Raw genomic sequence first — 21,242 nt, 5'->3', positions numbered from 1 at the left:
GTTGTGCCGGTCTTTCTCAAAATGGCAGGTCGATTGTCTAGTGTGTGACTGGCTTCCATTCTATCCCACACGGCTTATCAACTCTTCCAATAACATTGACTACTAAATAGTACATCAGATAATCGTCGTACTCCTTGCACGCTAGTATTGAAATTCATCGCACCTGGCTAGTGATATCATGATATGATAATAACGTATCCCCTGCTACGCTCATTCTGGACTGACAACAAACACTACTGAGCGGGGAAGGGGAGACACCAGTACTTCTGCATACTGTCGACGGGCTCCTGTACAGCTCCGTCACATTAATAGACCCAGCCATGGCGCAATCCGGACTGAAGCAGGGATATGCATCTAGTTGCAGCTTCCTTCTAGGATATTCCATGTCCCAACCACAGGTGCTTTTGCTGCTTGTTTCGGCGCTATTTCTCTGCTGTTGCTTTGCAATGAATGTTGCCAACTTTCGGCGATCCCGAAAGACATCCAAGGTCGAGGCGAAAGAACTTCCGCAGGATGATATTACAATATACAAAGAGTCAAGATTGGGTACCTGTTCAGAATCAAAACGTTTTGTGTCATTGGATTGCAATAGAAATCAAGACGTCGTCCAGAATTGCCCCTGCCATATCAAGATTGTTTGCATGGCGCTGTCACTCATGCTTTGTGCCGCCCTCATATGGTTCGGTTACCTGCCTTTGAATTGTTTATCTGGTATTGCGACTCGTCAGGTGTCAACTTCTACCTCCAATGCGACAGGTGTGTTGGAGGTCTTTCAAGTGTACCAGCCTGTTTCGACCACCGGAGGCGCAGATTCCGCATGCAAAGATGAGATACTCCTTATGGATCATGTGTTTGCCTATAGCTACGGCCAACCTTTTGTAGGTCAGTGGATATGCTCGCGGGTTGGTGGCTCTGATGTTGATTCCAGTAACAAGGATATTACACTCCACCCAGATGTGACTTCGACACGGTTCGAATCAACCTCACTGTGACCTCTAGAGGTCGACAATATGATCGATTAGCGATCATGTACCTTGGGGATGCAGAGGTATTCCGTACATCGACAGCTGAACCAACCACGAATGGGATTGTCTGGACATACATTAAGGAGATGTCTCACTACAATGCACTGTGGAAAGAACCGCAAAAGCTAATCTTTGATCTGGGTAATCTGATATCCGATGCCTACACTGGCAGTTTCAATGCAACACTTACTGCCGTCTTCTCCCAACGGGGCACTACTATTAGAACAGCGGACATGATTTTGCCAATATCAGCGCGCAAATCAGCAGCTAATGCATCGAGTGCCCTGATTGTGCCTTCAGACAATGTAGAGATAGCCTACCGATTGCCCTCCAACACTTCCCGTGCTATTGTGTCGATTTCTGCTTGTGGACAGTCCACAGAGGAGTTCTGGTGGTCTAACGTGTTCTCACCCGACACAGAATCATTTGTCAACACGGTTGGCGAACTCTACGGGTATTCCCCCTTTCGTGAAATTCAGCTCTATATCGACGGTCTGCTTGCCGGGGTCATCTGGCCATTTCCAATTATCTTCACAGGGGGAGTTTCGCCCGGCTTCTGGCGCCCAATAGTTGGAATTGATGCTTTTGACCTGCGACAGCCCGAGATAGACATCTCACCATTTCTTCCTCTTCTGACTGATGGGCAAAAACATTCTTTTGAAATAAAGATCGTGGGCTTGGAACTTCAAGCGAACGGAACTGTCAGACTTTCTGATTCCGTCGGCACTTACTGGGTGGTCACGGGAAATATCTTTTTGTACCTCGAGGAGGATGCATCGCATTCAAGAACTGATCAATCGAGCGTGCCTCAAATAACCGCGCCGACACCACAGTTCACAATTACACGGCTTCTCACCAAAAATGCGACAGGCGCTAACGATACACTCTCATACTCTGTTGTTGCTGAAAGGACTCTCAGTATCACTTCAGCCCAATTCACCTGGCATCAGTCCTTGAAGTACTCTAATTCAGGTCTGCTAAACCAGCAAGGATTGAGTCAAGCGAATCACCAACTCACAACCGGGAAGATATCAGTTACAGAAATTGGAGTCAACGGATCTACTGATGATCTGACCTTCGAATATCCTCTATTTGTCAACACAACTTATGGTATCACTGACACTGAGCTCACCATAAACGCCCATATGGATAGAGGCCTTGACATAGCGGCGACAGGGGTCACTGGTATCTCTACTTACACCTTGACTTCGGGCCCATCGAGATTACAAACTAGACAATGGGGCAGCGCATTCTACCATTCAGTCACAGGTGGCGGGTCGACATCTGCTGGAGATACAACTGATGTTTTCGAAAGCATCGTAGAAAAACCGTATCACAGAACCGTCCGTGCTATCAATGGAAGCGTTGTCTCAGATACAGATGCCCGACCACAGACTGCTTCACTTCAAGCAATTCATGATGTTCTGTTATCACCAGGCAGAGACAACGTGAGAAGCATCATCGGAAGAGGGCCTGGAGGGAAGAAGTATTACTTAATGTGAAGCTACTTGAAGAGCAGGTAGACCTAGATGCAATACCCCAATTCCAAGAAGTGATTGAGCCGAATCAAACATCATTACTTTCTCACGTACCTTTGGTACTCCATTGAGTTTTAAAGCCAATACTTGTTTACAAACTGGAAAATGAGTTTTGCCACTCTCTAGAATCGTGAAACCTCTTTATCAACATCACGTGATTTTACGATAAGATTGCCTTATCGCCATTCATCTTTCTGCTTCATACTCGATGCATTGTGGCGCTTTGTACAGACGAAAACAGTCGCAGGATGGCTGTGGTGACGGAAGAAGTTTGCTATTCAGGTGCACCAACTATTCTATTTCTAAATGAGATTTGCTGATTGATTGCTGATTGTTTACAACATGCAGGTAGAGTGCCTGATAGCTTAGCTACCGCTTTTGCGCAAAGCGGGCGACTTGCGCAAAGTGGGCAACTCGAGAGTGATGGTCCTTCCAGCAAGCGTCGCAAACTGACATCAGCACCCCAGAGTCTTCGATGTGTGAACGGCGCATCAGAAAATAGAGTCCCCAATGGGTATATTGCTTTGGCACGCTTTGACCTAAACCTGGTATGTAGACTACCGCAGTGATTGACCATGTACCGTACCATGAGAGCAAGACTGACTTGACAATCTCTATCAGAAATTCGCCCACGCAAACCCTCTTTCGGAGGGACATATCGATGATCCATTGACGTCATTACCCTGGCTTCCTGTCGTCCTTCAGAGTGCTGGAAACTCGCGACATTTGGCCAGTTGGACTCCCGAGTCGGCCTCGTATGACTGTTTCAAGCTAGAGATAGCTACACTGGCGCAGCGAGAGACTGTGTACAAAGAGTCTTCAACTAGTCCTCAATTACTAGAGTTTGGAAAGCACCTCGAGTCTGCTCATCGCCTTGTTTGCGCCGATCGATATCACAAAAAGGCTCCGATCGCATGTTATCAATGTACTCTCCATTGTTCAACAGATAGGAAGTCATTTCGGCTTGAGACGTTTATTCTATGGAGAGATTCTCTGGATATCATCGATGAAAAGTTGCTAAGTGCCGGGGCGCTTGATACGTTTGCGAAATATGTGCTACAGCGTGATGCCGAGGTGGACAACAAGGCGCGCGATAGGGGTTTCGCGCCAGCAGTCATTTGGTCGCCCCGAGATTTCTACGATAATGTCCATGTTCCCAAAGACGCACCTGAGTCATCTGCAGAAATCAAGTCCGACCTGATACATTGTCGGCTTTATCCATTCCAACGGAGGGCAGTACGATGGTTACTCGAAAGGGAAGGTGTGAAGCTTCAGGAGAATGGACACGTTTTGCCCCTGGAGGACAAATCGACGAGTGAACTGCCTACGTCATTCGAGAAACGTACAGACGCTGAGGGGAAAACGTACTATGTTAGCCCCTTGTTCGTGACCGTCACATCCGATCTTTCCAATTGGTACGCACCGGCGGACTATCTCAAGGGCGGTATTCTTGCTGAAGAGATGGGGCTGGGCAAGACTGTGGAAATGATCAGTCTGATGTGCCTCCATCGTCGGCCCTTGCAACCTGATATGGATTTGGAAATTGGTGGGATGAGACAATCCGGTGCAACATTGATCATCACACCTCCTGCTATTCTCCAGCAATGGATGCAGGAAATTCAGCTGCATGCACCGGCTCTCCACGTTCTTCATTATACAGGTATAAATCGCCATCAGAAGCTTTCAGACCGCGAACTTGTTGAACTACTTGCCGACCAGGATGTCGTTCTCACCACATATGATGTACTTGCACGAGAAATCCATTATTCCGGTGCTGCTCCAAAACGTAATTTGCGACATGAGAAAAGATTTCAGCCACGAAAATCGCCTCTTGTTGAAATATCATGGTGGCGAGTCTGTCTTGACGAAGCTCAAATGATTGAGAGTGGCGTGAGCAATGCAGCAAAGGTCGCACGTCTGATACCTCGCCAGAATGCGTGGGCTGTTACCGGTACACCTCTTCGAAAAGATATCTCTGACCTTCTCGGACTTTTACTTTTCCTTCACTATGAACCGTTCTGTGGGTTCGTGTGGAATAGGCTCTGTCGATCGTTTCACTCTGTGCTATCCGGCATTGTCAGTCGAGTCGCCCTTCGGCACAGCAAGGACTATGTTCGCAGTGAGCTTGATTTGCCGTCCCAAAAGAGATTTGTGATCACTATTCCTTTCACGGCGGTCGAAGAACAGCATTATGCACAATTATTTGAGCAAATGGCCGAAGATTGCGGCCTAGACATGTCCGGTGCGCCACTTAAAGACGATTGGAATCCAGAGGACCAAGCCGTTGTAGAGAAGATGCGGAGTTGGCTAATGAGACTCCGTCAAGCATGTCTCTATCCGGCTGGAAGTGGTCGTCGTGTCTTAGGTTTCGGTGGCGGCCCGCTACGTTCTGTTGCCGAGGTTCTTGAGATAATGATCGATCAAAATGATGCCCTTGTCCATGCAGAAGAGCGCGCTCTCATCCAGTCTCAGCTTCGACGGGGGCAGCTCCTGGAAAATGCCTTGCGTCGTCAACAAGCACTTGAACTTTGGACCAAGTCATATGAGCGGTCCAGTGCACTAGTCAAGGAATGTCGCATCCGGCTACAGTCAGAGCGTGATAAGAGTCGAGCCACGGCCGACTGCGCAAGTCAAGGCGGAGCGACAGATGATCCAGTGAGCGATAATGAAGTTGATGAGGCAGACAAGAATACTCGTGTTAGTGCGTACCGTCAGAGGCTGCGCGCTGCCCTTGAGATTCAGCACATCTCAATATTCTTCATGGGAAATGCGTTCTACCAGATTAGGACAGATCCGAAGCTTACTGAGCCGGACTCGGAGGAATTCAAGCGCCTTGAGAAACGCGAAACTGAGGCTTATGAAGAGGCCAAGCTGATTCGGATGGAGATACTATCTGATGTTTCTCGCAAAGTTTCTCGCTATATGAAAGTGATTAGAGAGAAATCGGAAAAGAAGCAGTTCGTGGTTATCCCGAAAATGAAGCCACAGCTTTACAGCAAAGGACTGGAGGCCCGCCGCATATTCGACAGATACGAGGAGTTCTGTGAAGTGATGAATAAACACGCTGTTCAGTACAACGAATGGCGCGATATCATGGTCAAGTTACTCTCGCAGTCGCTGATTGACCAGGAGGATGAATCAGAGCTCGAAGGAAACGAGTACGAAAGGTCAACAAAGCATCAAGATGAGATGTATGTTTATATGGAAGCTCTGCGCGCCATGTTTGCGGACCGTCACGATGCTCTCACTGGTCAGCAAAACGTCCTCATTGCACACGAAGTGAAAGGCGGCATTATCCAAGCTCAGCAAGGTGAGGGGCCGTCTCCGGCGCTATTTCTTTCGGTGATGAACACCCGTAGTGCGCTGAAACCCGCGCCTGCGCTTGGTTCTCTTCGTGGCATCATCAGCGAGCTTCGCAGTCTTGCGACCTCTCTCGAATGGCAAGGAAGTGGGGGAAGCTCTCGCGCTCTTGCCGAGTTGGAACTTGTCAACTCAGTCCTCCAACACGCTGCCAAGATGGCTGCAGAGCAGAACAAAGTGTCATCGAATCTGGAGAGAGAAGTGGAGATGTTCCGGGACACTATGAATAACCGCCTCGAGTACTACCGTCAGTTGCAACAAATATCCGATACGGTTGCTCCTTATGATGAGGAGAGTGTCGGTAAACCGTTGGATGAAGAACTATATGGGGCGAAGCTCAAACAAGAGAACGAAATAGATGCAAAGATATCCACCCTAAGGTCGAAACATCGTTATCTTCTACATCTGAGAGACGACTCAGGGGCTGATAATGCATCGAGAATATGTGTTATATGTCAGTCCAGCTTTGAAATAGGTAGGTGCATGTGCTCTATTCCCAAACGCTGAGACTTCGTTTTGCTTACATTTATAGGGGTCTTGACCGTTTGTGGTCATAAATACTGTAAGGATTGTCTGCGAATATGGTGGAATCAACATCGTACCTGTCCTACCTGCAAAAGAAGACTCAAGGTCAACGACTTTCACCAAATCACCTATAAGCCCGAAGAGTTTGTGGTGCAGGAAGAGAAGACACCCAAACTTGAATCGGGTCGTTCATCGAACAGCTTCATTTACACTGACATCAGCTCGGGTACGCTCAAAGAGATTAAGAACATCGATCTTGAGGCCTCCTTTGGCACCAAGATCGACACTCTGGCCCGTCATATTCTTTGGCTACGCGAGCATGACCCGGGTGCGAAATCCATTATATTCTCTCAATATAAGACCTTCCTTGAAGTGTTGGGGACAGCTTTTTCCCGATTTAAAATCGGCTACAGTAGCATTGACAATGCAGATGGTATAGAGAGGTTCAAGAGCGACCCAGCGGTATGTTTCCCCAAACCCCACTGTTACTGTTTCTTTACTGATAATTGCCTTGCAGGTCGAATGCTTCTTTCTACATGCTAAAGCTCAGTCATCCGGTCTTAACTTGGTCAACGCTACTCATGTGTTTCTCTGCGAACCACTTGTGAACACTGCAATTGAGCTCCAGGCCATCGCCCGGGTGCATCGAATCGGTCAGCACCGGCCTACTACCGTCTGGATGTATCTCGTATCTGATACCGTTGAGCAATCGATCTACGAGTTATCAGTCTCTCGTCGCCTGGCTCATATTGTCCAGAAGGAGAAAGTGAAAGAGGCATTGGACGACCCAGGAGCCGTTTTCAAAAATCTAACTGAAACAGCCATTGATTCGGCAAACTCCTTGGAAGTACAAGATGCGACGCTGGCAAAGCTGATGACAAAAGGAACAGCAGGGGGGGAACTCGTGAAGAAGGATGATCTATGGCAATGCCTTTTCGGCAATGCCACCCAAAAGATGGACTTAAGGGCAGATGGGGAAGTGGCGAGGTTTTTGCGAGGTGATGCAGCAGAGAAAAGAAGGGCCGCTGCTTCTTCATGATCCTACGATATATTATATAATGACTGATGAGTTATCCTATATTACGATAGATGTAAACATAGTGCATTTTCTTCTCCGGGCATACCATGAGTGTAGATGGTTTTTGAATATATATCACCCGTCTTGACACCCGAGCCCCGTGAAACTCTGCTCGATGTATTTGATGCAACTCAACGGGCGCAGCTGATCCACTGCTACTTGAGCCTCTTCGTCCATCTGCTGACTTCGCTAATCTTCCATCTGTAAGAGTTCTATTGTCGACATTTTGATCAACTCATCGTTCCAATGCGATGACTAATCATAGTGCGTTCCTGAGCGGCAGAGCTTCTCAACCGCAGTGACGTGCGGCGTATCTGCCTGCAGAAGGCGAGTTGTATCCTAGTCATTCTTTATTTAAGCATCGCCTCTGGTATGGTGGCTTGTACATCATCATCTTTCACATTATCCATGCGCCAGGTTAAGCATATTTTTTTCTCTATCTGAATTCGTTATGGCTTCCGGCGCCACGTCAGCGAGTTCCGAGGCTCGCGAGTTGAGCTTAATATCAAAGGTTGAGTTGCGAATTGCACTTGCAGATACAGATGAGAAACTCGAAGGACTCCTCAACACATATCTGGCTCCGTTGTTACTGAAGCTAGGTTCCGAGAGCCACGCAGTCCGCAGTAAGGTCATTGCGGTGTGCCAACATATCAATACGAGAGTTCAAGCACCGTCCATCCAGCTGCCCGTGGCAGCTCTATTAAAGCAGTTCAAAGACCAGAAGTCTCAACTGATCAGACATTTTGATTTGCTTTATCTTCAACAAGGCATTGATCGATTGAGTCCCAACGCAAGAATTGACATCTTATCCCCTCTGCTCCAGGGAATCTCTGAGATCGGAGCAACCAACCAAGGTGCCATTATCTTCAACCTTGTCTTGCGGCTTCTGCCTTTGCTCAATCTACCTCCAAAGGGCAGTGAAGAGGATACACGGCTGAAGTCGACGCTTTGCCTTTCTGACCAGGATAGGAGTTTTCTGTCTTCGTGGTTCGAGAAGTTACTTCTTCTGTACCCTGCAGAAAAAGGTGCAACCACATGTCCTGGGCTATCACCTGCGGAGTACACCTTTTTGAACAAAGGCCTTCCTGCAGATGAGACATGGAACCCTGCTTCGAATGGCGGACTCAACCTTACCGCGACGAAAGTAACAGCTTTGAGGTTCCTCACTAGCGGAGCTTTCACGGACTCGGAGAGATTCATTCCTGCTCTTATCGCCTCTGCGGATGTAAACTCTCGAGTTTCTGACCTTGGTGAAGAGATTCTGAAGCGATTCATTCCTGACCTAGAACACCCTGATGTGGTGCAGAAACTGTATAGCCTCTACTTTGGAGACGGTACGGTGGATGGTGCCCAGCCGGCGCGACCCCCGATACAGTTGAAGATCCTCGTTTTCTTAGGAAAGTCGATTGTAGCTACGAAGGATACGGAAAAAGTAATTCGATTAATCGAGGAAGGTCTCCTCTCAGACAAAGCAAGGTCTTCCCAGGGCCTACAGGCCTCGAAACTGAGGACCCAGATCTTTACATTCACAACCTGGGTGGTGCGGATGGGATCTCCTTCTGATCTCAAGCTGATGGCGCCAAAGCTTATAGCAGGGTTGTGGGACTTCATCCAATCTCAGGGTTGGCCGAGCCCTGCAGCCAGCGGCCAAAGGCTTCCCGCATCAGACTTGAGTCTCCGTGGGCTTGCCTACGAGAGCATTGGTATACTTGTTCCCAAAGTGGATTTTCAAGTTCAGGATGACCAGGCGCAATTTTCTGACTTTGATCTGATCAAATGGTTGTTCACGTCCTTGAGCTCCGATGACTCGGGTCCTCAGATCTTTGTGAGCATTGAGCAGGCCCTGGGAAGTATTTTGAACTCCTCAGTGGACCGATGGAATAGGGAATTTCAAGAGCAGATTCGTCCTTTCCTCGTCCATCAAATGGGTAATCTACCCGGTGACGAAGACCCCATCACTGGATTCAAGATCGTCCGCAGATCGCAATATGCTGCCGTCCGGTTCTCTAATCGATTCTTACCATATAGTGATGTTGTGGCTCGCTGGATTGACCTCATGGCTGTTGCGCGCGGATCAGAACTGAATCAAGAGGTTGTGGAGGAAGGCAAGAAGGGATTACATCCTTATTGGTACCGGCTGCTCAATCCCAGCAAAGACAGAAAATGGGTCGCATCGACAGCTGCGGATGAAACCGAACAGGCTTGGTACAACTTCCCAACGTTTTCCGACGCAACACGCTTCTTACTTGGTTCCCCAGAATCGGCGAGAAGTGCAGTGGCACCAGCTCTGTCCGCGTCGGAGGCTCTGTCGGGGCCATACAGGACCGCTCTGCCCGTTGCTATCGCGTTTCTCCGCAACATTCTTCTCTGGGAGGCACTCTCAGCATCCGGAAACATCATAGAAATTGATCAAGATTGGGATGTCAAACTCGACGTGCTTCTTACGTCTGATGAGGGAGCCCGACGAGGATTGAAACAGTACATGCAGTCGTCGGACAAGGAACCTATTTTATTATTCCTCACAAGCGCCTTGACCGGTCTCACGAGTGACAAACGACTGGGTCTACAGCGGTGCGGCGAGCACTTTGTGAGCATCTGCTCACTGGCTTCAAATGACACAGTTGGGGCTATGGTTCCGCAGACGTTGGCATTGAAAGCCTCTGTAAGCAGTACTGATCAGGAAATACAAAATAAAGCTGCGCAAGCTCTTGGGATCCTAGCATCTCACCCCGCGTTTTCTGATGCCGATATCCGATCCCTGCTTTCAGATCTTTCAGATTCTGTATCCTCATGGAAACCGGCGATCGGAGAAGCCTTGCTGAAGATACGGGGCGCGATCCTTGCCATAGGTTATATACTGAGCAGGCTTGCATTCCGCAGCGCACTGCATAGAGCCTCCGACGAACAGGTGGAACGATTCACAAGCACAGTGTTCGACCTGGTAGAGAACTCTCGTGACTCTCTCCTCCGACGCTCCGCACAAGTAGCACTCGGACTACTTAGTCTCTCGGGGATTCTCTCGCCGGCAATGATCTCTGATGCCAGATGGAAGCAAATCAAGGAGAAACTAACTCAAGACGCAAAATCCGAGAGTGATACTGCCATCGCCACCCTGGGCCTCCTGGCCTTGACCTTTGCGAGATCAAGTCCTGATCATGCGCTCTTTAAGGAGCTTCTCACTTCACTTTATGAGCTGCATGAGATCCGAAGCCCTGAGATCCACTTTACTGTCGGTGACGCATTAAGTAGTGCCGTGGTCGGTTGGAATTCGAAGTCGCTGCTCAGGCAATTTGACGTCGACGAGGAGGTTCCACACATGACAATTTCGGAGAAAGTACTCGCTGAGATGACAGACAAGATCATAGCGGACTGCACCGCATCGAAGCCCTCGCTAAGGAAGTCGTCCGCTATATGGCTGCTGTGTCTGATCAAAAACTGCGGACATCTGGCCGAGATACAAAGCCGTTTACGCAAATGCCAGGCTACATTCACAGGCATACTCGGAGATCGTGATGAGGTTGTGCAGGAGACTGGAGCACAAGGGTTAGGCCTTGTGTACGAGATGGGCGATCAATCCCTCAAAGACGACCTTGTGCGAGATTTGATCGAGTCCTTTACTGCGAACAAATCTAATCTCGGAGGAGGCAAAGTCCACGCAGATACGGAGCTTTTTGAACCTGGTGCTCTCCCTACTGGCGAAGGGTCGTCGATTAATACATACAAAGATATTATGAATCTCGCTTCTGAGGCTGGTGACCCAACAATGGTGTACCGGTTCATGTCGCTAGCCTCGAACAACGCGCTTTGGACTAACCGTGCCGCTTTCAGCAAGCTCGGAGTCAGCACTATCTTTTCTGATTCGAGTGTCAACGGATATCTGGCGAAGAGTACCCAGATCTATCCGAAGCTATTCCGCTACCGATTTGATCCCAACCCGAACGTGCAAAGATCCATGAACACCATCTGGACTGCACTAGTCAAGGACCCAGCAGTGGTAATCAATACCCATTTCGATGAGATCATGGATGATCTGCTGACCAGCATGCTGGCGGGTCGGGAGTGGCGCGTTCGTCAGGCAAGCTGTGCTGCAATCGCAGACTTGATGCAGGGACGGCAACCTGAAAAGTACGCAAAGTATCTGGACGAAATTTTTACTAAAGCATTCAAGCTCCTGGACGATATCAAGGAATCGGTCCGAGTGTCGGCGCTCAAGCTCTGTCAAACGCTTACCAATGCAATCGTGCGCACCTTAGAGACGAGTGATTTGGAAACAAAACGAGCTAATGCCATGCTAGCAAGCGCCATTCCTTTTCTGCTAAGCGATAAGGGCATGGAGTCCAGTGTGCAAGAGGTTCAAGGATTTGCCATCGGGACTCTGGTTCAGATGATCAGGAAGAGTCCTAGTGGTCCATTACGAGCGTTTGTACCTCGCATAATCGAACAGTTTCTCAATTCGCTGAGCTCCTTGGAGCCTCAAGCGGTCAATTATGTCCATCTCAATGCCGACAAGTACGGGTTAACGGGCCAGGAGATAGATAAGATGAGATTATCTAGTATCCGCACCTCACCGATGATGGAAGTGATCGAACGATACTTGATTGACATGCTGGACGACGCCAGTATGAAGGAGTTTGCACCCAGGCTCGAAGGTGTCCTTCGCTCTGCAGTTGGACTTCCATCGAAAGTGGGATGCAGCCGTGTCCTTGTCCTCCTCAGCATGAGGCCGATGCTTTTCCGTCCGTATGCAGATCGATTCGTTCAGCTGCTCAGCAAATACGTCGTTGATCGGAACGAAACTGTCAGCGCATCCTATTGCACCTCCATTGGCTATCTTATGCGCTTGGCTACAGACGACCAAGTCCTGAAAACCATCAATTATGCCAAGAATCTATATCTGGCCGCGGAGGACGCCAATGAACGAGTCATCTCAGCAGAAATTTTACACTCTACATCCAAGCTCTCCAACGACCGGTTTATGGCGTTTGCAGCTACGACACTACCCTTTGTCTTTATCTCAAAGTATGACACGGATACCCATGTGCGGGAGGTCTTCGATAATACCTGGCAAGATAACGTCGGCGGCACTAGGGCGGTTTCACTTTATCTTAAGGAGATTGCCAGCCTCGCTGCGGAGAACCTGGATTCCCCCCGGTGGGCCATTAAGCACACGGCTGCCCTTGGTATTGCAAATGCCATCATGTTGCTAGACGCCGATCTCGATCTCGCCACAAGTCAATCGCTCTGGCCTGTGCTGGAGAAGGCGCTGGCAGGAAAGACATGGGACGGAAAAGAGGCTGTGCTCAAGGCGTTCATGAAGTTCGCAAGCCAAGCTCAAAAGTTGTGGCAGGAGAACAAGCAGCTTAGTGACTCAATGAAGGTATGTCTCAGTCTTGCGTACCGTGTATACCTAGGAGGCTAAGTGGCCGGGTCAGGTTATTGCGATCAGGGAGGCGAAGCGCAACAATCCGATATATCGCCCGCATGGTCTTGTGGCCTTAGGCGGAGTCGCTCGGGCGCGCAGCGATGTGGACTTCATGCCAGATGCGCTGAACATTGTGTCTCGAGTACTGGACGAAGTCACCGAGGCTGACGCAGACTCCATGGACATTGATTCGGGTAGCGGCCAAAATTCCAAGTACGTCTACAAGATCTGCTCCCCTTTCTCAGTCTTTTGTAGGCTCTTCTAGCCCTTTGGACAGGTGATTGACTTTCGAAAAAGACAAACTTTAGAAGATACACTGGCGGCCTGTGTAAGGTGTCTCTTTGAATGTTTTGAACCGTCAGCCGCAGCAGCGGGAGGTTGGTACCCGCAATTCGTCGTTTTCTTTCAGGATTTACTGACCTAGCGGACAGCAATCAAGTCTTATCTCGAAGAAATGACGCCTTTGATTGAAAAAGCTGTGGTGCACGGGACGAGAAAAGTGCAGATCAGCCTTTACGAAGAATTAGGCAAGCTATTTGAGAGGTTCAGGAAATGGGCAACCGCAGGCAATGGCCAGAAGCCTGAAGCAGGCGAATTGCAGGGACCGTTGGTGGCGCTTGCGCAAAAAATGCTTTGTCGGGAGATAGACATGTCCATCGAAAACATCCGGATGGGTCGCGCACAGGCCGCAGCTGCCTACGTTGCTTTGTCCCAACAGATGGAGCTAGATGTCACTCAGGCACTACAGGATTCGGTCAAGACCTGGAAAGACAGCGAAAGATCGGGACTGGTACAACAAGTCCTCAACCAGATATTGACTGACCTTGCAGTATTGTGGTGAGACAAATCGAGAACACGGAAAAGCGTGATTTTGTTTGTTCCATTTTTGAGGAAGGAAGGGGGGGGGGGGGGGGGGGGGAAGTCAATACGGTACCTGTCAAGGCTGTCTGGCCCAGTTGCATGCAGTGATATTCAGCAGATCTACCTTCTTATCCAGACCGTCGGGTTACGGCTAGGCCCGGGGACGGGGGGATGCAGGCAACCAATAAAGTTCGATAATCTGAAAATGCCAGCCCTTCCGGCGTATCACTTGACCTGTGCATTCAGAGCAGAGCACCGGTCAGGGCAAACTGTACCTACTGTCGAAAACCAAGAAATGACTGAATGACCTAGAATTGCATTATTGCGCCGAGGCTTGGACACATGACGAGCTGATATATCATTTGTTAAGCAGCTTGTTGGGCCTTCGCAGTGTTGTCCGTTGCAGAGCCGAAGAAATGCATGGCTCTGCATATGTCCACCCACACCCATCATCCATTAAATTTACCAGAAGGACATTTAGAATCTAGCCTTACTGAGTATGGAGTACTGCATAAATGTATGGAGCAGCTGTCCAAGGAAATGGAAAGTAGGGTAACGGTGCAGAGTTGCGGACATGACCTACCGTAACCCATTACAAGTAGGAGTAGACTTTGGTCCAGAGTTCAGCATGACATCTGGGGCCAGTGATTGGTGACGACAGGGGGGGATTGTCTTACCCATCCGTTGGGCACGGGCCGAAATAGTACAGGGCCCAAGTTTGATGATCCAGACCGGCCGAGACCAGTCTCGTTAGGGAAAGGGACTATTTTAGTCTTCTTTCCTATAACCTGTCCACATTGTGAGACTTATTAAATGCTTTGCAGGTTGGACCCTTTGCAATTTGAATCTAGGCCATGGGATATGGCCCATCGCCGGAGAAGGTCGGCCTTTGGAGTGATACGTGGAGTCCAATTGATCTGATCTCTGGACAGAACGACGGACAGATGGAAAATACCGATTGATGATGTATTTGGGTTCGTTGAAATATTAATTAATATCTCTCGGATCCGACGAGTCAGGAGGTCTGTGAGGTCTACAGGCAAGTACTACTCAGCATTAAGCGAGGTATGGTCGCTCTCTGGTTCGCGCTAGCAAGAAATTGATTCATGCTGCTTACACCTACATTAAGCTCTGGTTGAGTGGGAGACAGAATCAAAGAATAAGAACGCTACCATAGTGGCGTCTTGGGTGACATTCATAGCGATGTCTACGAACCAGCCCTCTCTTCATAGGCAGCCTGACAAGTACATGAGACTACTTTAAGGTGCTCCATATAGATACATCCTGGTCAGAATGCACTCAAGCTGAAGGAAAACAAAAACCAAGACTTCTCTATCCGCCAATCAAAACGTACTACAATCCATGGATGAACTTTACTCTAGCACTGACGCTATGCCCGATCTGACTAGCTATAACACTGCAGAACGCTTTTTGGGGACGCAAGGAGCGCAGTCCAAGAAACCAGACAGTCGCCCGAAAACCCGTCTGGCAGTCGAATTTCAGCCAGCCTTGTGAAATAACGATGACAAAGTGCTTGGACTAAGAATGAGATAAGGTGAGACTATGATCGAATCTGGTGACAACAAGCGAATTCTTGCCAAAATAGAAGCTTGTCATTCCCTCCCGTTTCATGCAAAACTGCCAAGGCGCAAACCCTTAACGGAGGTACAGTTGGAAGCAGCTTTGGAGGGGCAAAAGTTTGTCCATGAAATGAGCCTCCGATTCCTGGACAAGGACTTGGGTACCTAGTACTGCTCTACGACTCATTCGCAGGCTACTTGTTAACCAGAGCTTGAACTCGGATTCACCGAATGTTGAAGTTCTTTTGTCAACGAGACCTATTCGGGAACCCCATGACCGTGCCTTGCGTGCATGCAATCCAGCGAGAAGGTGACGCAAGGTTGTCTACAAGGCTGGAACATGAATTTGCCCCGGCTCGCACTGACTGCGTGACCATACAAGCCACAGAAGTGGATTCTGGGATATCGCCACCAGCAGACAAACTGCAGTATCACTATGCCAGTGGCTGGGCCGTTGACAATCGGATCCGACAATTGAATCATATTCGATGTTGGCTAAAATCAGGATCATTGGGAATTCTAAGTAAAGAAAACTAGGGAACTGGTGGGGACCATAAGATTCAGCATTTCAGGTAATTGCACCGGAGCACTTCCTACATAGTGCCTAATACCGCTTTCTTATCGCTTAAAAACCAGTTGATGGAAATAATTCAGGTTGCGTCTGACTCGGTGCATAGTCACGCTGCATATATTACGTGAAGATTAGTTTCACACTAGGGAGTCTTACCTCAGTATTATGCAGGAAATACCAGAGGCAACTGTTTGGAAATCAGACCCACGTGCAGCATTCAGGCGCAAGATATAGAAGTATTGTATTGTTGGCTGTACATATTATTTGTCTAAATATCTCTAAACTTCCATTCCAGTATCAACTCCATAGAGTGTGGATTGTGGATTGTGGATTGTGGACTAAACCTGCGCTACTCTGCTGGCAATCAATAATGCATTTTATGGGGCCGGACCCGAGCTTATAGGTGCATGCATTTCCAATCTCGGCCTTATTCTTTGAATGAAAATTTGTCCTAAAACTGTCACTTCTATGTACGTTAATTACGAGTAGGCTTGCTAATTTAGAACCTAGGTAGGTACCTAGTTTCGTAGAGTTCAATGGTACCGTACTGAAGTACGGAGTAGAGATATGAGAATACAGAGTAATTTGGGTTTAGGTGTTGTTGCAGGGCCCACTGCCTTAGTGCCTAGGTACTGTACCACTTGGACCAAACCTTCAAATTCCATTTTCCACATGGTTGGCACATGCGATTCCAATCCGGATCATCCATCCATGTATCCTTCCATCTCTATTTATTCCTTTGACGCTTGTTCCCGTTAATCGATCGAATTTACTTGCGGGTTCCTCGATCACAGGAATCCTTATTAGATACGAAATATCATCGCTGATCACGGATGTGAAAGGAAAATAAATAAATAGACAAGTAATGAAAGAAAGAAAGGAAAATATTAAAAAAAGTGAATAAAATTGTAAAGGAGAGAGATAGAAAAAAAAAAAAAAAAGAAAAGACCCTGTCGTCTCAAGAGCCATATTGTTTACTCCATACAGGCGAATACCTTTTCAGATCCGCCACCACAGGCACAAACTGAACGGACCTCCGGTTCTGGCCTGCATGAATCTAGACTAAGTGCCTAAATTCTTAGATATCATACCAGGTTTGCCGGGGTGTTCGTCTGAGACTCCCAGTTGCCTCAATGACAAGTATCATGCTTCGTCTGAGCTGACTCTTCTTCGGTAAAGACAGGCGCATCATCGACTTTCCATTCCCCCTACTGTTTTTTAAAGCCGGGGGAGAAATGTATATACTTTTACTAAATATGCCTTTATTTACTTTACAACAATCATCGTTCTCGAGCCTTACATGCTCTTGCTCCGACTCCGATTGACTCGTTCATTTCTCGAACACCTCTTAGTACCTTCAGTGTGACTAGCAAGCACTACTGTCGCTTATCATCATCTCTTAGAACTGGCACCTGAAGCTCGCTCACTTTCAATTGTCGCCTGTGAGATGGCCTATCCCTTACCTTCCTCGCTAAGAACACGTTTCTGATAAGATGAGACCAGCACACAAGAAACTCGCCCCAATGACAGTCTTCAAGTTTGGGATGGCACCAAAGCAGGGCGCTCCGTCACGCAAGCGCGCTGTCGCGTTACCCATCATTGCTCCCAAGAACGATCATACAACATCCAACCCCATCGACATCTCCATGACCGAGCAGGCACCACTTCCCAGACCACGTTCGCGATTTCCTCCGCGATCTCGTACAGGGTGCTGGTAGGTCTCTCCGATCAAGGGCTCTGCGCCGTCGGGGGTGGTGCGCTGATGTCATACTTGCTTCCCTCTAGGACATGTAGAGTGAGCCAGCTCTTCCATCCTGAACTTGCCTGCGGGGTACCTAGAATTTACTGACTTCTATGTCTTCAATTGGATCAGAGTCGTAAAGGTCAGTCTATGTCTCCTCGTATGCGCCGCTTGTTTGGTACATTCGCAACGGATAGACCTTTTTTTATTGGATTGAACTTTAGTAACCGGTCTACAGTTAAGTGCGACGAAGGTCATCCGCAGTGCAATGTAATACACCTTGCCTCTTAAATCATCCTATGCAGGAATTCAGTCTGACTCCTACATCCATAGCAATGTTCGAGGTTGGGTCACATCTGCGACTATCGACCTCGTCTATCCTTTCGCGACGATACACGCCGAACCATAGAGCGGATGTCTGATGTTAAAATCGCAGGCAATATAGTTTGGGATCGTGAGACACCTTCGATTTCCCTTTCTTGTCGAGATATGGTGCACTAACTCGGCCATGCCAAATCGCAGCAAACGCATGTCCACAAAGTAAGAACGCCTCGAGCGATTCCGCGATGCATGATCCTCTACCCCCTTTTGCACTGCTCGTTACGGACGAAGAACGGGAGGGGAAGGCAGAAACATCTCGGCCTGGCACATATCACGTCATCGTCATCCCGGAGAGTTTTACGCATCTTCCGGAGTACATTGAGAATGCAGCTGAGGAAGAACTCGGAGATACAATCCCAAGCCCCTTGTGCGGGAACATTGAGACTGCCCAACTCACAAACAATCTGGGGCTTGGAGATTCCAACGTGGTCATCCTGAGACAATTTAAAGATTCCAAACGGTCATCGTCCTCTCAGTGTCCGAGTGCAAGCCATTCACCCACATCCGACTTGCGCGAGTCTTCACTTTCCGCAGTCACAATTGATGCGACATCTCAAAATGCCGCAGATGATTATCCAATTCTGGACATGTTGGAGCAGGAGAGTCTCGAGGCGATTCTTCTCAGTCATTTTCGCGATGTGGTGTGGATGCAACTCGTCCCAGCCAGAGGGATCTTCAACTTTGCGGGTGAGAATGCACTCGACGTCGATGTCTTCGACCGCGAAGCCACAAACTTTCCTCCTGTAAGATTTGCCATTCCCTAGTCGGCATGATCGGACTACATTTCCTTCTCTGGTTCCTAACGGCATGACCCATAGCTGTTCCATGCGATGATGGCAATTTCCGCCCTCAGTCTCGATCGAAAAAGCGGTAGCCACAGCATAGACGCCCTGCATTACTATCACCAGGCATTTCTAACACTCCAAAACAATATCTGGAGCGAAAAAGACCTATTATTGGATGGCCTTTTCCTGACGCATTTCTTGCTTTTGGTGTACGAGGTTGGTTTTACCCTATCTTTTCCCATCAAGCCCGCGCGGGCTGAAAAGTGCTATGTGATGTCCACTTACACTCCAACTACGTAGCTTGCGGCAGCTGAGCTTGATGGCTCAAGTCTATGGTCTCACCATATTTCCCGATTACTCCACATATCGGCTCTGCGGCACTCAACGTTCGGGACCGAGCCATACCCACACATAGTCTGGTGGGTTTGCAGCGTTGATCTTTACGCTCTTCTAAGCGGAGCGGGAACTGGGGCTTTTGTCCAGGAGGCGATGGAGAATCCAAATCTGCTCCCTGGGCATGGTGCTTTCCAGCAGTCTGTGCATATTCAAAGCTATCGCAGTGTCTTTCTTGAAGACGGTGATTCCTTGATTGCATTACGATTGTACCATAATACTTTCAAGCTCGCTGCGAGACTCGGATTCCTTGCAGTGGAGTCACGTAGAATCAACCTGCCCTTTCCATGTTCTCATCATGACCAACGTCAAAGGGAAGTTTGCGAGTGGCGCGAAGCGTTGTGGCTGTTATGGAACTCGCCAGAAGCCCAGTTTCTCGCCCGGGCACAGGAGAGCTTACCACTATTTTTGCAAGAAATCCTCTGGCAGGTTGGTTGATTTGTCATTTTGGTCTTTGTGAGCCCCTCATGAATCATGATACTGACCGATCGGTTCGACAGACCTCTCTGCTATACCATACCTCGCTCATCTTCTCCTACACCAGTCTGTGGCCCGGCCAGTGTCTCGGACCCGGAGCTGCGCCTCAAGAAGAAGTTCGCCACCATGCTGCAGCTATCTTCAGCATCGCAGAATCTGTAATGGCGCAAAGCAAAGAGAATTGCTGGCGCTCCGTGACCTTTCCTGTTTTTCTCGCGGGATCCGTCACCTCTTCCAGCGATCTCAAAGTGATAGCCCTGGACATGCTTTCCAGATTAGAGGTGCGAGAGATCGGTCGCAATGCAACAAGTATCCGATACCTGTTTCAGGTGGTCTATGAGCGACAGATGCAGCAATCCCAGGGCGTCGGCCATCCGGGAAGCGCTGACTGGATGGAGATACTTGCGGAACACGGCCTGTCTCTGGTGGCTTCCGCGTGATACGACAGTGATGATGAAATTATCTGGATGATACCCCTTTTCTTTATGATTTGTCAGAGTGACTATTACGCAACTGAGCATGAGGATATGATTTGTATGTACAGGCTGGCAAAGGCATAGTCACACGGTGATTCGATTATACCACGTATATATTCGGCGCTGCAGTGTGTGTTTTTGTAGGATATAGGTTGGTCATGACCTGCAATCTCGCCAATGGTGAGGGAGGATTGAGAGCGACTCGCAATATCCGTGGATAGGCTCGCAGCGGCCCGATCCAGAGTTGATCTTTCTCTTCTTCCAAGGTCTCCAACTACAACTAAAAGGATCTGAGATCCGTACTCTTGATAACCCTGAATATCCCCATCAGCACCATAACTAGGCGCCCAAATGACACAGAATCTATAACCAATGGTATAGTTTCTGCGATTCGCTTGTCGGTCCTATTCAAAGTTTTCCAGCAATGGTCGATTGTTGCACGCACTACCCAACAGTGGCGCTTGCAGAAGAGTTCGGTGCCATACCCTGTATTCTACAGTCATCCAGGCTCAAATCGCAGATATCCAAGGCATCTCCACACAGTCATTAGGCGGTGCGCAGACAGACGATTCGTTGTGCAGGCCAATAACAGCGAGCCCAAGCGGGTTCTGGCACTCTAAATGTCTTGTCCGGCGGCTACTCCACGACTAGCAACTGAGCATCGGTACGACTTGACAAGAGGACCAGAGGACCCGAAAGCATCAGACAAGCCTGAATGCAATGCAGCTTCATCATTCATCGTTAATGATAATTCTGCAAGACGTTCGGTGTGTCTCCCTTCATTTCTCTCTCCCTTGACTCGAAGCGAGCGAGGTGCGTGAAGAATACCTCTTCTCTGCTTCCCCCGCATCCCCCTGTCCGCTCTTGTTACCCCTCATCGGTCTCGCTCTTCTATCGCGCCTACGCCACTAGGCAGCGTGATTTCACGGTCGCAATCGGTAAGTAAAAGGGATATTCTGGGTCTGCGTTCTTTTTTCTCCTTTACTGTGCTCTGTCATCGTTGTCTTCCTTTTTGACTTGTCGAATTCG

The 21,242-nt window shown here is 48.7% G+C and overlaps 5 protein-coding genes across 5 annotated transcripts; all 5 read left to right on the top strand.

The window, feature by feature from the left end:
• Positions 1–116: 116 nt before the first annotated feature.
• Positions 117–2,623, top strand: AFUA_6G06560 (uncharacterized protein). The gene is made up of 2 exons (XM_745455.2): positions 117–882; positions 936–2,623. The coding sequence occupies exons 1-2, from the start codon at positions 321–323 to the stop codon at positions 2,525–2,527; spliced, it is 2,154 nt and encodes a 717-aa protein (XP_750548.2). The 5' UTR covers positions 117–320; the 3' UTR covers positions 2,528–2,623.
• A 154-nt stretch (positions 2,624–2,777) lies between these two features.
• On the top strand, positions 2,778–7,633 carry AFUA_6G06550 (uncharacterized protein). Its single transcript, XM_077804997.1, has 5 exons — positions 2,778–2,845; positions 2,912–3,111; positions 3,185–6,398; positions 6,456–6,910; positions 6,966–7,633. Exons 1-5 carry the CDS (start codon positions 2,812–2,814, stop codon positions 7,485–7,487), a joined length of 4,425 nt encoding a protein of 1,474 aa, XP_077661130.1. The 5' UTR covers positions 2,778–2,811; the 3' UTR covers positions 7,488–7,633.
• Positions 7,634–7,833: 200 nt separating this feature from the next.
• AFUA_6G06540 (ECM29 family proteasome component) lies at positions 7,834–13,854 on the top strand. The gene is made up of 4 exons (XM_077804996.1): positions 7,834–12,903; positions 12,959–13,161; positions 13,246–13,325; positions 13,380–13,854. Exons 1-4 carry the CDS (start codon positions 7,978–7,980, stop codon positions 13,787–13,789), a joined length of 5,619 nt encoding a protein of 1,872 aa, XP_077661129.1. The 5' UTR covers positions 7,834–7,977; the 3' UTR covers positions 13,790–13,854.
• A 3,925-nt stretch (positions 13,855–17,779) lies between these two features.
• On the top strand, positions 17,780–19,128 carry AFUA_6G06535 (Zn(II)2Cys6 transcription factor domain-containing protein). Its single transcript, XM_001481406.2, has 3 exons — positions 17,780–17,971; positions 18,035–18,155; positions 18,224–19,128. The coding sequence occupies exons 1-3, from the start codon at positions 17,852–17,854 to the stop codon at positions 18,844–18,846; spliced, it is 864 nt and encodes a 287-aa protein (XP_001481456.2). The 5' UTR covers positions 17,780–17,851; the 3' UTR covers positions 18,847–19,128.
• Positions 19,129–19,356: 228 nt separating this feature from the next.
• AFUA_6G06530 (uncharacterized protein) lies at positions 19,357–20,626 on the top strand (the record flags this gene model as incomplete). Its single annotated transcript, XM_001481405.2, has 2 exons — positions 19,357–19,689; positions 19,761–20,626. The coding sequence occupies 2 exons, from the start codon at positions 19,357–19,359 to the stop codon at positions 20,175–20,177; spliced, it is 750 nt and encodes a 249-aa protein (XP_001481455.1). The 3' UTR covers positions 20,178–20,626.
• Between the last annotated feature and the right edge of the window lie 616 nt (positions 20,627–21,242).

This window comes from Aspergillus fumigatus, chromosome 6, assembly GCF_000002655.1.
Source record: "Aspergillus fumigatus Af293 chromosome 6, whole genome shotgun sequence".
Classification (NCBI taxonomy): domain Eukaryota; kingdom Fungi; phylum Ascomycota; class Eurotiomycetes; order Eurotiales; family Aspergillaceae; genus Aspergillus; species Aspergillus fumigatus.
This window is presented reverse-complemented; position numbering and strand designations above follow the sequence as displayed.

Bases quoted from the DNA above. Each gene is read 5' to 3' on its own strand.
- AFUA_6G06560 (XM_745455.2), top strand. From the start codon at position 321: ATGGCGCAATCCGGACTGAAGCAGGGATATGCATCTAGTTGCAGCTTC. The intron at 883-935 runs GTCAGTGGATAT...TCCAGTAACAAG, and splicing joins CTACGGCCAACCTTTTGTAG to GATATTACACTCCACCCAGA.
- AFUA_6G06550 (XM_077804997.1), top strand. From the start codon at position 2,812: ATGGCTGTGGTGACGGAAGAAGTTTGCTATTCAG. The intron at 2,846-2,911 runs GTGCACCAACTA...TACAACATGCAG, and splicing joins GGAAGAAGTTTGCTATTCAG to GTAGAGTGCCTGATAGCTTA. The intron at 6,399-6,455 runs GTAGGTGCATGT...TTACATTTATAG, and splicing joins TCAGTCCAGCTTTGAAATAG to GGGTCTTGACCGTTTGTGGT.
- AFUA_6G06540 (XM_077804996.1), top strand. From the start codon at position 7,978: ATGGCTTCCGGCGCCACGTCAGCGAGTTCCGAGGCTCGCGAGTTGAGC. The intron at 12,904-12,958 runs GTATGTCTCAGT...TGGCCGGGTCAG, and splicing joins AGCTTAGTGACTCAATGAAG to GTTATTGCGATCAGGGAGGC. The intron at 13,326-13,379 runs GTTGGTACCCGC...CCTAGCGGACAG, and splicing joins GTCAGCCGCAGCAGCGGGAG to CAATCAAGTCTTATCTCGAA.
- AFUA_6G06535 (XM_001481406.2), top strand. From the start codon at position 17,852: ATGTCTCCTCGTATGCGCCGCTTGTTTGGTACATTCGCAACGGATAGA. The intron at 17,972-18,034 runs GTAATACACCTT...CTACATCCATAG, and splicing joins AAGGTCATCCGCAGTGCAAT to CAATGTTCGAGGTTGGGTCA. The intron at 18,156-18,223 runs GTGAGACACCTT...GCCAAATCGCAG, and splicing joins AGGCAATATAGTTTGGGATC to CAAACGCATGTCCACAAAGT.